Here is a 14,798-nt window from a genome sequence, read left to right as displayed (position 1 = left end):
CACTTGAATTTATCGGAGCCAATGCCGGTCGTCATAAGAAAAAGAAAAAGAAACTCTAATATGAATGAAGATGACGGTTAAATACTGTGCATTTGTAAACTCGGCTGCAGAGCTAGATTTCGGAAACTTTAGGTTGCCTCCACATTCATCTGAAGACAAATTTTTACCTGCTATTACTATAATCCTGCGATAATGTGTACTTCATCAACATGTTGTTGACACTTGTTGTCATCACTTGTTGTTTCTTTGTTAGCCGTCTAACAATGAAATGTTCACAACAAGTTTGCCGAACAAGTGCTTGTTTATCAAACGCATTCTGAAGTTGAAACTCCCGACCGGTTTGCGATGTATTAAAATCTCCACTCCTGATTTATTTTTTAAAGGAGAACAATTCGACAATGATCCTTTAAGTTTTCTTATAATTTGGCTGGCAGAAAAAAGAAAAACCATCGATTACCATCGATTATCGAACCCGTCACTTGACGCCCAACAAGAGGGTATCAAGAAATCAACTATCTGCATGAGGAAATTGATGAGACATATGTTGTTTCTAAAATAAGCGAGAAATAGTGTTTCTGTGCCTTAATTTCACATTTTTCACACCCTACAAATGGACTGCATTCCACATTGCAAAATTTAGTACAAATTTTCTGAATTTCTCGGTGTAAATTGTGGGATCACAAAAGCAGGCAATTTTATCAATCGTTAGGAGGCTAGTTGGACCGCGTTTAGCAGAAAGGAACACAGTTATATCAGCTATTGCCAAATTTAACTGGGCAATTTAATTTTTCACAAGAGGTCGTTTGTGAGGATTTATTTAAAAAGTTTAAGGAATTTGCCGCGTACCGTGCACAAAATTCACTGAAATTTGCACTCACAATTGTTTTCATGTAAAAACTTAGATTGCCCAATCAAATTTGGCGATAGCTGATGTGGCTTGGCGACTTTCTGCTTAACGCGGTCCAGTTGAGAGTCTGATTCATTCAGTTTCTCTTGGAAAAGAATGTCTCCGTGTTCACTTACCATGCTCAGTTTCCGCGAATGAACTACGATGAAAAACATGCTGACTCCATGACAATGCATAGAGGAAAACCTTTCGAATACCAAACCCACCAAATCTCCCCACACAGACCTCTTTTTCTCCAGCAAACTTGGGTTCTTTTTCACATAATGTAATTCAGTTAAAATTCCATCGTCGTATTCAGAGACAATATATTTTAGATACTCCACCATGCTATTTTCCGTTCGTATGAAATACTACAGTTTGTGGTCCAGGGAGCTGAAGTCTTCAGCTAAATGGACCGAACTGAGGTTTGGGTAAACGAAGTTTTTGGTAGCCGTACAAACCCTCCCGTTACATGAAATGAAATTTGGTTCCTAGGACTGAGAACTTCAGCCTTCCACATGAACTGAAGCTCAGCCCTTTCAGCGGAAGTTTTTTCTCCGTGATAGTGTTCAAGGTACCTACGGAAGTCAACACTCAAAGTCGCAATAGCTCAAAAATCACGATGAGCACATAGAGAAAGTCTGAAATACACTCATAACTTCAGAATCTGCATCAGAAATATGATTTTTTAAAAAATGTATAATCGCGCCGGTTGATAAAATCACGTTTTGTCACGTGTGATTTGGCGGGTTGGCGTCGGCCATATTGTATATTGCGTAGCATCCTAGTGCGAAAAGTTTTGATGGAACAACTCCTCTTACGAAATGTTCACCTGTGCCGTGGTATCGTTTTTAAATCAGGAAGCTTAAACAAACGCATATTTTTTTACACAGATTTTTGAGCCATTTTCTTCAAGAAGTAACCCTTCTATTTGCTCTAGCTGAAGTTTGAAACAGGCCCATTGGTTTAGTAATCTTAATCCTATTCGCAAGAACTCCTTTAACGAAGATTTCAGCCCGTCATTCATCGGTCATCATTCGTCACCTTACGTCCGAAGTATCACACGTACCATGAGACGTTTCAAAGTTTAACCCGCCATTTGATTCTTTTACAGAGAAACTTTTGGATGAACCTGTTTCAAAATTTCACTAAAATTTTATCGGCAGCACGAAGAAAATTCAAGGAAATTCTCCGATAGATTCGTTGAACAATTTCGTTTTAAAAACATAAAATGGCGGCGAAATTTTAAAACGTCGCAAGGCGTTTGTAATAATTTGGCTGAAAGGTAACGAATTTGGCGAATTTAGTGAATTGTAAGTTGCTAATGAATTATCATCGGGCTAAAAGTAGCGTTTGACCTGCGACTTTAACTTTTGCCTCACCTGATTAGGTTGCTTAAATTGGATTGCATTTTGCAAAAATAGGAGCCAAGACATTCCTTGCAATAAAATTACTGAAACCTTGCAAAAAATCAAATCTACTATGGTAATTTTCGTATTGAATCAATAGTTTGTTGGGAGTCAAGATAAAACTGGTATAGATGATCAGTTTATATTTGCAAGGTAAAAAAATGTTGCGAAATCTTGGCGACATTGGAATGCTTGTGGTTCCTTTTTGCAAAATGCGATCAAATATATTGTCCGTGCAAGGTCCCTAAAATGTACTGTCTCTGGTCGTGGTGGATCTTGTTGATGTTGTACAGGAATGTGATGGATTCTACTCAAAGCGGTTTATAACGTGGCTGAGAGCCGTGCCGGGCAATTCTACGAAGCAGTAACTGCGAAATTACGAAAGCCGGCTACAGCTGAATGATTTGCAAAGTCCTCGGACTGGGCGTCCCATACCTTCTGATATGTTATCGAGTGTATGCGATCTCGGATTTTGCACCACCGTCTCGGTAGTAGAGGAGAACGTTACTGTAGGAAAAATAACCCATCAGAAGTCAAGAAAAAGGTGCTCAATAGATAATTATGCTCCGATGAACATCATAGAATATATCCACGGCTAAAGTCGACAAATGCGTATCGTTTCAAAACGCGTACCGCAACGTTTCAAAATTTCAAAAATAAACCCAACAAAAATATGTATAGCATTTAGCAAAAAAGAACCAGCAGAATTTACAGTGTAATAAAAATTTTACTTCGTCATGATTATCTAAAAAAATTCCCGGAACAGCAAACTTTGTATTGCTCCCCACCAAAAAATTGTCAATTTTAAAGGAAAATAATTGTGTAAATTTAAACACTGTCCATAAATGGAGTATTTTTAAAAAATAAGAAGTTGCGCCGTTTTGGAAACACTGTAATCGCGCTGGTTCCTTTTTGCCAAATGCGATTCATACATCCTTGGAATTTTTTGTGAGAATGTTTGAATGAGACACAGCCCCTGAAGGAAGTTTACTAAAAAATTCAAGAAAAACTGTGGGTCAATTTTTTTAAATAAATAAAACTCGAGCGAAAATTTACAACGTTGCGATCAGACCTACGCATTTCCCAAATTTAGCCATCGATAGAGGAGTAAAAGTTAGAAAATTACTCAAATAATGTGCAAAAATGTCGAACTTTGGAGATGATCGATTGGAAAATTCTGAGTAACTAGAAAATTCACTCACAAGAAAATAACTATAGCTCTTTAAAAAGCCGGAAATATTTTTTCATAAAATAGTTTTTCACTGAAACAAGAAGCAATTTTATTGAGGCAAAAAAATTCTAGAATTTACCACCGAGAAGAATTTTCTCTTGATCTAAGAAGAAAATCGCGTATTCTGAGCAGAAACCTGCTCGATTCAAGTGACTTTATTCTCAACTCGAGATAAATAATCTTGACACTAAATTCAAGTGATTTTTCTCATTGTATTAAATGAATAGAAAACTTTCTTTTAAAAACACAACCTAGAAAATGATTTTTAGGAAAGGGTCGTGAGAATCGGTTTCGATATGTTTCCGATTTTCACGATTTGCTGGGGAAGACTGAAAATACGTCCCCTCTTTTTACACAATTATTGTGCAATCTACCTTTCACTAAGTGCCTAACCTTGTGTGCGATAAAAATTATTCTGAGTCAAATTTTTTGTCCTCCTAAATTAAGTTGATAAGTTTAGCTGGAAGCATTTCCTCTCTTTTGAAGTTTGTTTAATTAAATGTACAAGGGAAGGATAAAAGGTTTGACGAGAAGTGCTCAGCCTCTTGGCGCACCCTTGAAAATGCAGCTTCCTTCGCGCCATGCTTCAATTGAAACTTAGTCCTCAAAACTATTCACGTTTACGAAAGCACTTAACCACACTTATGAGGCGAAACTTCCTAACAAGATACACCCGCTCTAATCGCAAATTCTCTCAAACGCGATTTTTCTTTACTTTTTAAACCACGAGGAGGCCAATGTCTTCAATTTATGATTTACAGTCTTAATTAATCGCCAGTGTTAGTAAGCAATTACCTTCCACAATAAAAGGACCCTGGTGCGAAAAATCAAATTTTTCCAGAGCGCACTTTTTCTTCTTTGTAGATCATTGCATTAAACTTTTAACGGAAAACTTGCTCTTACAATGTCAAACAGTTAACATCTGAGCGGTCCAAGTCATCAATGTGCCAAAAGAGGGTGAAAGTGGACCGCTTTAAGCAGAAATAAGCCAAGCCACATCAAATATAGCTAAATTTAATTGGGCAATTTAATTTTCTGCACGAAAGCGGTTGTGCGAATTTTCAGGCAAATTTCAGTAAAAATTTGCAAAGCACGAATTGAATTCCTTGACATTTTCAAAGGAATCCGCACAAACGTTCTCTTGTCAAAAAATAAATCGTCCAGTTACATTTGACAATAGCTGATGTGGCTTGGTTCCTTTCTGCTAAACGTAGTCCAGTTGCATCCAAAAATAGCCCTGAATATAAGAGATAAAACCTTCAGGTCGAATTTAAGGTCGTTCCTTAAACAAATTCTAATCTCAGGAGGACACATGTGGTTTCCATTGTGTTTCTGGGAGGTTTAGACCAGTATCACATCACAGAAAGGACAATCCTTGCCAACCTCAAGTACAATTCAGCAGTGCAACTTTGGAAATGTGTTCTGCGATGGGATTGCAATGATTTACCTGTGCGAACTATTCAAACTACGAGAGAAAATATATTGCGATTCCTATAGCTTTCAAGGTAGTTTCGCACCTGCCCTAAAGTTTGTCAAAACCATACAATTTTTTCCTCCGTATTTTGTACATTTTCCAGTGGATATTCATTTTGACTCTGTGCAAAAATCCATTTCCAAGGTTATCTTTCCGAATTTTGCTCGAGGCTGGCAAAAACTGTCCCTCTTATGTTGCTCATCTGAGGGCTTCCGTAAGCCTCCCTTGATCAAAATTTGAACCAAATGGGGTCTCCTGAGGAAGGAGCTATTTAATGAATGACAATGAGTTAGTGCAATATTTAATGATGTTCTATTCAAAACTTCGTTCTTTAAACAGCTATTTTCGGAGTGTCACGAGTCTGGTTCGGTTTGATACTTTGAAACATTCTTGAGAAACTTTTTAGAGTGCTGGAACATTCAATTTTGAGATTTTTGCGACCAAGGCCCCTTTTTTCGTGGACGGTCACTGTTGGTACAGAGTTTTCAATCTTGAAACGAGACTGGAGCAGGGATCACATCTTTCTAGAATCAATTTTTTTAATTCCCTCACATCAGGCACATGCAAAAGTCACCAGTTTTAATCAATAATTTAACTGAAAATACCAACGCAATTACGCCACTAGCTTGTTCTAAAACAATTTCCAATCTCTGAAAAACTTTTAAAGTTGGTTTATGATGAAAGTGCAACACGTGTTTCATCGGTGAGTCCTTTCCCACATGCATTCAAATTCAGCATTCGAGGCACAAGGGTACATTCAAAAGTTTCAAAACTCATTCGGCTGTTTTCCACGGTTTAGCATTATGAGCTTTTCCTGTCAGGTTGTCAAAATGAGATGGGGTTCAAACTAACTTTGCCAAATTTCAGCTGTCTTTCTACCTCCTATTAGCATATACTGCACTTTTACCCAAGATTTGACTACTGAAAATTTTCTCAATAGGTATCTTTAGGGCGTTATTTTCACCTACAAAAATTCTTAATAATTTGAACGCTTTATTCATGTAGAGTAGGGGATTTGGGAATAACTGTTGGACGATGAAAGATAGAACTCTGATGCCAAAAAAGAGGATTTTTTAGCCTTTTTTTCTACTCTGATTCATAAGTCAATTTTTCCAAGCAATTTTTCTTAGGGTCAACAATGGACAGGAATAACCAACTCCCACTATTTTTCCAACGAAAAACCAACGGTAGTGCCCGCCCTAAACTTCTGCAAAGGTTTCTTTTCGGTTCTCTTAATCGATCTCTTCGGGATCAGTTGCAAATTAATGTGTTACTTAGGTACATCTAAAAAAAAAAATCGAAAAAAAAATCAAGTGCAAACACAGCCGAGGATAGGAGAGACGTAATTGGGCCTCGCTCATAACTCTGATCCCGAATCTGAGCGACACTTCATTGGCAGCATAGAACGGTACATTGCGATTTCATGCTTCGGACCATCGCGCCTTCAATTCTGAAGATGCAACACGGACATCCATCAAGCACGAATAGTTGTATCTCTGCGCCGGCATCAACGCGCGTATTTTCACTTGCTTTACTTTCATATTGTGTTAGTTTCGAGTTAGTTGATCCCGTCCTGACTTTGACCCACAGAAATAATTGCCTTGAGGATATCGATCTAGTTTTGAGTCTGCTTTCGAGTTTGACCGAAATTTAAACTTCTTTTGCGGTTCTGTAAGGTGGATCTTGGAGCTTTAGATCTTCGCCCTTATTGGGAGAACGATTCGATTGTCGATCGATAATTGGACAATTTCTGCCAAACGGAACCTGTATCAAGACGTGATCCCTGTTATGCATCTTTTCTTATGGGTCTCAGGGCTCATGTCCTAATGCACACAGTTCCACTTGGCAGAAATACGTCAAATTATTTCTGGATTTCGGGACTTGTTATAAAAATATCCGAGCATCACATCACGCCGTATGAAGTTAGATATCAAGATTGAAGATATGAAGATTATGAAGATTCACTCTGAAATAGCTTTAAAAGTTCTGAAGTCTCGAGAAATTTCGCAATCCGAAAGGAGCAACAAGTAGCGATATTTACTCGGGAAGGATTTCCGAAGTTATTTAGAAGTAGTCTTTGGTAAATTTTGTGTAAAAATACCTTATATACTACTACATGATAAGATACTTGTGACGTACTACAGAAATATCGTAAAATCTAGAAATTATTGATTGATCGATCGACCGACCGAATTGTTTTCCTGGAAGCTGAAAAACTAATTCAAGACTTTTCTCTTTTTTTAAGAAAAAAATATTACATTTTGAAACAGCCTTTTGAAAAAGCGTCTCCAAAATGGACAAAATTTGCAAGCAGCTCTAGGAAAGAAGTTCACTGTGAGCGAAGAGGAGGTCGTAGATAGCTGAAATTTGGCACAACCTCCTACTATGACTATCCATCAGGAAAAGTTCCTGAATTAAGCTCGTCTTAGAAAAGAGTCGCATGAGTCTGGAAAACATTGGTTCGCTTCTTTGTAGGGCCGATTTTGTGAAAATTGAGCATTGCTGAAATAACTGGGTTGTATATTGCTGCTTTAATACTTGAGGTCCTTTAACAAAATGAGAGGCCTGCATATGTAAGTTCAACTGAACGTAGAGAGAGGCTCTGATACAGCACAGGGGGATCCCTCCATTCCATCACGATTTGTAAAGTCTTTTCTAGTTTAGGAGTATATTTTACACAAAATCGGTGACAGAACCCGTTGAAGGAATTGTATAACGGAATCACACCCAACAATACTTACAAACACTAACTGTGGCTGCTCTAGAGTGGAGTTTATTCAGCTGACCGGTGTCCGTAACGGGAGATTTCTTGTGGATAGTATCTAAAGACGTCGTGTGAAGTCCATAACTATTCTTCCTATCGGAGTCACCTGATTCCTGTCCCTGGAAATTGAATAATTGACGGATTATAATAATTTGACGAATTTAAACGTTAACGTCCCTATAAACATTGAAACTAATGGATACTCATGAAACATTAAATAGTGCATGTATGCAGCTTTGATCTTACCCGTATCGAATTTCGTCATGACGGAAAAAAGAGGCGGTATTATATGCCGACAGACAACTGATTTTAAACTGACGAACCCAGTTGGTGCTGCACACGGACTAATGGTGATGTACAAATATTACAGATAGTAATGTACAAAGAATAGGTGTATATCATCAATTTGCTTGGTGCATGACACAGCATGGTTAAAGCTGGCTCAAACTCAGCAGCTGATTAGTACACAACATCAACATATTCATTTCATTCTTATTTTTTACCTCTTTTTTCATAAAACGTAGTTAAAAAGTCAATATCATGCAACCAAAGTGAAGAGAGATTTCGAATAAATGAACCGAGAGTATATTTACTACAACCAAAAACAAAATTAAATAAATCAAGAACTAAGGATGTTGTTAAAAATTAAGCTGCGATACATTATGATCGAACATTTTTCTCCCAAGGCACAGTTTGGAATCGAAATCATATCAAAAAGTTTGGATGGTTGATTCTTTTCATCTCATACACACAAAACTTTCCCTTGAAGAGAATTTTACCGTCTGAATGCTTACTTTACAACGCGTCATTTTGGATCGTTTGTATGCTTATTTTGTATCATCATATTTTTATATATTTTCTCCTTGTCGTTGACTTCTTCAAAGGCCCATAGCAGAAAAGTTTGAAAATCGTTGCCCGTTGATCCGAGCAGAAGTTCGTGAGAGCGTTTTTGTTAGTATTAGGCACGGATGGATTTAAAAGAGCTTGTTTCCCCCGCATTGTACTTAGCCCCTTTAAAGGTGTAATTTCGCAAAATAACTGCGTGATATTTCTGATATTTTTTAATTCTTTCCCAATGATATTTCAGTTTTATGAGCTAAAAATTTTTTCCAAGACGTCCCAATTTCAACATTTTCCTGAAGAATCCTCCCCCTCCCACTCACACAGGAGGCGTGTCCTCAAGCCCCGTTAATTAGGCGCCCTTCTGTGACCTCCCCAGCATGAAACCCTCCAACATTAAAAAGCTAATTCAAATACGGGGGTGGTTGAATTAGCACTTTTTTAGTGTAAAATCTACATTAAAACTTTTCGGACAATTTTTTAAACTAAAAATTATTAAATCAGCAATTTCATATTTCCGTGAATGCTCCTCGCTCGTGGATAATGTGAATAAAAAGCAAATGATAAAAGGTAAATAATACCAAGTAGACGCACCCCTTCTTGAGAGGTAACGGGCACTGTTGGTGTAGGCACATGGTTCGGTCCTGCTTCTGCCGCTTCCTCATTTCCGGCTACACTAGATCGCTCTTGCTCCAGCCTCGTCTCCAGACCGCTGCTCCCAGAAGAAAATGCAATCAAATTTCAATATTCACGAATTTTTTTCTCACAAATAAATTAAAATAAATCCAGGAATCTGTGGTGGGAAATCCGTTCTTAAAAAGAAAATAAGAGGAAAATCTTTTTTTGATCAGCTTTTTTATTTATTTGTTCATGGAATCTGTGTGGATCGGTTCTCCTTTTCATTCTTCGTTCGATTCATTTCGATCGAATACAGACGCTTTCGTTACATGCAGACTATTCCTATCATACTCTTTTTTTTTTAAATGAACAATTCACCTTCCGCTGCGTCTGCAGCAATTGTTGTTACGAATATGTTGTGCGTGCTGATTTCAGCGCATTACATACTCGACTCTCTGAAGGCGTTTTTTGTGCACAAGTGGCGCAATCTGTCGGAGAACAAACGAAATAGGGATTAATCGATTCGTTCAATCTCAATTCTGTTGTTCTCTGACAGGGTGCTCTACTTTCGCACATTAAACGCCTTCGAAGAGTCAAGTATGTAATGAGCTGAAATCAGCACGCACAACATATTCATAACAACAATTGCTGCGGACGCAGCTGAAGGCGAATTGAAAACGACCGTATAAAACACGTTGAAAACCATGATCTCACGTTGATCTCTTTAATTGGACGCATTTCTGTCAAACAAAACTCTGTGCAAGTGGGAAACATGGGGTGTGCTCGTTAGTGCTCGGGCCATAAGATTGAATGGGAAATATTGTGCGCCAGTGGCGAAGCCGTCGTCGCGGCTCCTCGTAGTGGGCATTAACTCATGAGCCCTGCTCACAACGCTCTTGACACATGCCCATGGCTCATACACTTTGCACATATAGTTCCGTTTGACAGAATGTAAAATCCCGCTTTTCCAATTCAGCAAACGAAATTGTGAGCCAACTGAATGCGGCACCCATGAGCCATGGGCATGTGTCTAGAGCGTTGTGAAGAGGGCTCATGAGTTAATGACCACTACGAGGAGCCGCGATGAGGCGACGGCTTCGTCACTGGCGCACAATATTTCCCATTCATTCTTGAGGCCCGAGCACTAACGAGCGGAGCGGACCACATCTTTCCCACTTGCACATAGTTCTGTGCGACAGAAATACGTCGATTAATATTTAAATAAGTCATTTGAGAAAAGTCGAAAAATTGCGAAAATATAAAATTCTCGCTCGAAGCGTGAGAAAATGAAGTAGACGCAAAATTTCATTAGTGACTTGAAGATTAACTAACTGCACGATCGCGTTCTTGTGGGTAAATACTACTCTAAGAATCAACGCGCAGGTAATTGCATAATTGGTACTAGGGAAACAATTCCGGACCTTCTCGCGGAATTGCCGCACTGTTTCTCTACTTTCAGACCTTTCGGTCCTTAAACGAGCAGTACCAATTCCGGACTTTCTGGGAACTTCGGACTTGTAGACACCCTGTGGCTGTATCTCTCGAGTGCGCAACACACGCACACACACACATTTTTGAATGATATGAAGTAGAGTACCTACATAGCGGAGTATGGACAGATCGCTTCATGGAGAGGGCTTAGGGCCCAAAAGTGCAGCCATTCTTCTAACCAACTTCTAACGCACACAATTTCACTGCTAGTCTGCAGAGTCTGCAGATTCCAATATTCTAACCAAGATGGCCAAGAATTACATAAATAGGCTTTCTTCCGCAATAATGATTTTTATGCAAAAATTAAGTCAATTACGTGCTTTATAAACGACGGTTCCTTACAATTGTATTAGTAAATCGCTCGTGATAATTGAAATTCATAGGTTGGCTGTATTTATGGGCCCTAACTTTATTCGCGGAAGGCATCGGTGAAGGCCTGATGGGTTTTCGGAGTTTCTCATCTGTCTGTACTCTCGCTGTACAGGTACTCTAATATGAATGTTTTCTCGAAGTTTAACGTTGTGTGCCACAAAATCTAGGAATGAATGTTGGTGTGAAAAGACGAAGTTACCAACCTTTGATCGGTCATGGAGATTCCTCCCAGTGGTTCCTTGGATTCTTCGGCGGGGGAGGGGGAAAGCGAGCTGGAGAGCCGCAACCCCCTCCCCCTGAGTGAGCCCATCCGGTGGTGGAAGGACCTCTTAAAAGATGCACGCGCTCGGTCAACTGTCAACACGCAACCAATCATACATTATTCACGCCCTCTCCTCTGAGAAATTAAAAGCAGATCTCAGACCGCAGCCCTGATTACACCATCAATAAGGGAGCTTAAATTGGATCTGCTACCAACTACCATCCTACGGCGCCCCGTGTTCCGGCCCGTTCAAGCGATACGTAAGCCGCTCAGAGAGCGAGCAGGGGATCTCAGCTCGCTTTCCGGGATATTAACAAGGGGAGGTTACGCTTGGCTCAGTCTTACGTGAGCCTCCCACTTCGACAAAAAATAATATTTTCACGTCAAAAAATGTTTAAACCTAGGCCTTGTCTCCACGGGACGTTTTCATGGGATTTGTCCCAAGTTCGAATCGCAGGAATGAAACTTCTGGGCTTTTTCCCAGTTACCGTCTCCACGGGACGGGGCTCATACAGTCCTGCGACTAGTTTGCGCGGTCGAATTAGTTAAAGTCGAGTATTTAACCCGGATTAAAATAATAGTTGCACTCAATTGACAATTAGACACATTATTTTAACTAAACAAATATTAACAATGTAGAATGTAGTAATGAATAAAATATCGCACAATTCGTTTTCACTTCTTCTTCTTCTCTCAGTGGGTCCTAGGGGTACAAGTACCATACTTGGTACTGGGAAAAATATTGATTAACTCAATATTTTTCCCAACTTCGTAAGTGGGATTTTTCCCTGGGACAAATCTCGTAAAACGGCTCGTGGAGACAAGGCCCTATACGTAAAATACATTGAACTTGAGAGGGTTTCGGCAAATGGGGAAGTGAATGCTTTTTTGAAAGGCTTTACCCTTTGTTGCATGAGCTAATCGTTGATTTTGGAGAGGAAATCTACACTGCACAGTATTTTTTCGTCAATAGAGTCAGTTAAGGGAGATTTTTTTCGAGTTAGGAGATCAGACTTAAAATGCTCCACAAAAACTTTGTATCGTTTTGATTCAATTTAATACTCCAGCATACGAATAAAGCCGAACACCATTTGTTGCTTTCATGCAACGGTATGCAATAAAGGGATTTATGAATATTTTTGCTGGTTAGAAAGGCATATATTCTATAGATGGCTTCTACGATAATAACTGAGATGTAAATTGGGGGGGGGGGGGGGGGGGTCATGGACAAGTATGTCAAGTCACAACATGAGACATTTGTACACACCAATGTAAATAAAATAATAAAATAAAAGACATTTTTTCCAAGACAAGACTTTACAGAACTGAGGATTCCTAAGTTAGGTTCTAAAATTGCTCGTAGGCATCTTGTAATCGCTTCTTGAAGAAATGTACCTTAAAAATGAAATAAAATCTTTTTAAAAGAAAGTTTCTTTTCGGTATGCTATTCTACCGTCCGAAGGAAGAACGTCACATCCATGCCTAAGGAACGAAACTGCCTATATAACTGCAAACTGACAATTTTGCAGAGCGGAGAGAGAACTTCGCAATTTTTGTAATTTTTGGGTTACATTTGCTATTTCTTCCTACATTACCCTGCAGAATTGAAAAAAAAAAAAAACTATAAAAATTCAGATTGCGTATTTTATACATTGTAGAATGCGGCAAAGTCGCTAACTCATTGTTGTCAAAATTTTCAGTTAGGCGGTTTTTTAGTTCCTTGGCCCTTAATATAATCATGCAATATTTACCGAAGTTCCTCGGATTAGACATGTATTTTTGAAGGAAGTTGTGCATATTTTTCCTTGAAATTTTAAGATGTTTCGGAATTTATTGCGGAATTTTTTTTTGAAAATGTTGGAAAAATAGATTCACAATTTCCTGGTACCTTTTGTTTCTCATTGAAAGTAATATGGCAACGTTTGAGGGCTCCTACGGCGCGGCGCACAATGGAATGAGTCAATAGAAGGGGTCGAAGAAAATGTGGGCACTTTCGAAGCTTACAATTTCGAGTAGCCAAAACTTTAGGGTTTGGAAAGTGGTTTCATTGGCTCTATTGTAACAATTTCTTCAAAAAGCATCCCTTAGAATACAAAATTTGATCGAATAAACATAAAGAATTGCAGTTTTAGTCACAAAATGTATGTTCGACCTTCCTATTGACTCGATCCACTGAGCGGCGTTCTTCTTCAGCACGACAATGCTGAAGAAGAACTAGTAACAAGTAACACGGCAAGTGGTAGTAACAAGTTGAAAAACGCTAACTTCGCGAGTTTAACTAATCGCGCCATACACAGTGCAATCGGCGCGGAACGCACGTTAGCGCCTACAAGACTGGACAAATACTTCACGCATTGCGCCAAATACAGTGCGATCGGCGCGGACTGTGTAGCGCCTACAAGACTGTGCGAATACTTCACGCATTGCGCCAAATACAGTGCGATGGGCACGGAACCCATAGCGCCTACAAGACTGTGCGAATACTTCAAGCATTGCGCGTTAACTGTTGTGCGCACTTTCATTGGTTGTCTTTTCCAATTTATATTCAGAGGAGAAGAAAATCATCGTGAAAATACCGTGGCTATTACAGAGGCGGATTCAGCAATTTGACAATACCGGATTTCCTCCATTTAAACAAAAGCTAAATAATTGATTCTTGTCGGAACACCTAATTCCTCCCAGAATCGATACATTTCCATAGGTTCAAATTGAGAAAAGACAATGTTACCAATTTGCTTCAAAATTTGATGGAATCAACATGAAGAATTGCAGTATTAGTCAAATAATTTATGTTCGACCTTTCTCATTGAATCGATCCACTGTGCGGCGTTCTTCCTCAGCACGACATTACGGGGGTTGTCGCCTCCAATTTATATTCAGAGGAAAGGAAAATAATCGTGAAAATATTGTAGCTCTTATACAAAGGCGGATCCAGGAATTCGACAACACCGGATATCTCCATTTAAACCTATGCTATATAATCGGTTCTTGTCGGAACACCTGACTCCTCCAAGAGTCGATACATTTGCATAGGTTCAAATGGAGAAAAGACAATGTTGCCAATTTGCTGGATGAGTTTGTCATTATGAATTATTCGTATGAAAATGATAGTAAGGAGTAGCTTACATTTACTAAGCCTGACAGCGCTGGGCTCGTCCTCGGGGGGTTCAGGCGGCGGCGCCGAGAGATCCTCGAAATCGATGATGTACAAACAAACGTCCTCCTCCTCACATTTTACGGTTGCTATCACTTGTCTGCATAAAAATTTGGTCCCTGAAACAAAACACAAAGAGGAAATTCAATTTTCACGTCACCGAGCAGATGGAACAACTATTCAAAACAGAGAACGAATCAGTTAAAAAAACAAGCGGGAGGGTCTTCGCGTAGGAGGCATCGCGGAGAGGCGCTTGCTTTTTCGTCGGAATTTAACTCGGGTCTTTGTCTCCTAAAT

At 39.2% G+C, this 14,798-nt stretch overlaps 1 protein-coding gene across 10 annotated transcripts in view; it reads right to left on the bottom strand.

Moving 5' to 3' along the window:
* The window catches only part of sei (potassium voltage-gated channel seizure), a 380,532-nt gene that overhangs the window by 229,990 nt on the left and 135,744 nt on the right, over positions 1–14,798 (bottom strand). For 8 of the 10 annotated variants that reach the window (XM_019055545.2, XM_019055548.2, XM_019055549.2 and 5 more), the window contains exons 4-8: positions 14,474–14,620; positions 11,289–11,439; positions 9,199–9,316; positions 7,742–7,883; positions 2,731–2,802 (exon numbers count right to left, since the gene is read on the bottom strand). In XM_019055545.2, coding sequence (XP_018911090.2) covers positions 2,731–2,802; positions 7,742–7,883; positions 9,199–9,316; positions 11,289–11,439; positions 14,474–14,620 — 630 coding nt within the window. Of the gene's footprint in view, positions 1–2,730; positions 2,803–7,741; positions 7,884–9,185; positions 9,317–11,288; positions 11,440–14,473; positions 14,621–14,798 lie in introns of those variants that run through there. The other 2 variants (XM_019055551.2, XM_019055555.2) reach the window with 2 other exon arrangements.

Source organism: Bemisia tabaci, chromosome 5 (assembly GCF_918797505.1).
Source record: "Bemisia tabaci chromosome 5, PGI_BMITA_v3".
Taxonomy (NCBI): domain Eukaryota; kingdom Metazoa; phylum Arthropoda; class Insecta; order Hemiptera; family Aleyrodidae; genus Bemisia; species Bemisia tabaci.
This window is presented reverse-complemented; position numbering and strand designations above follow the sequence as displayed.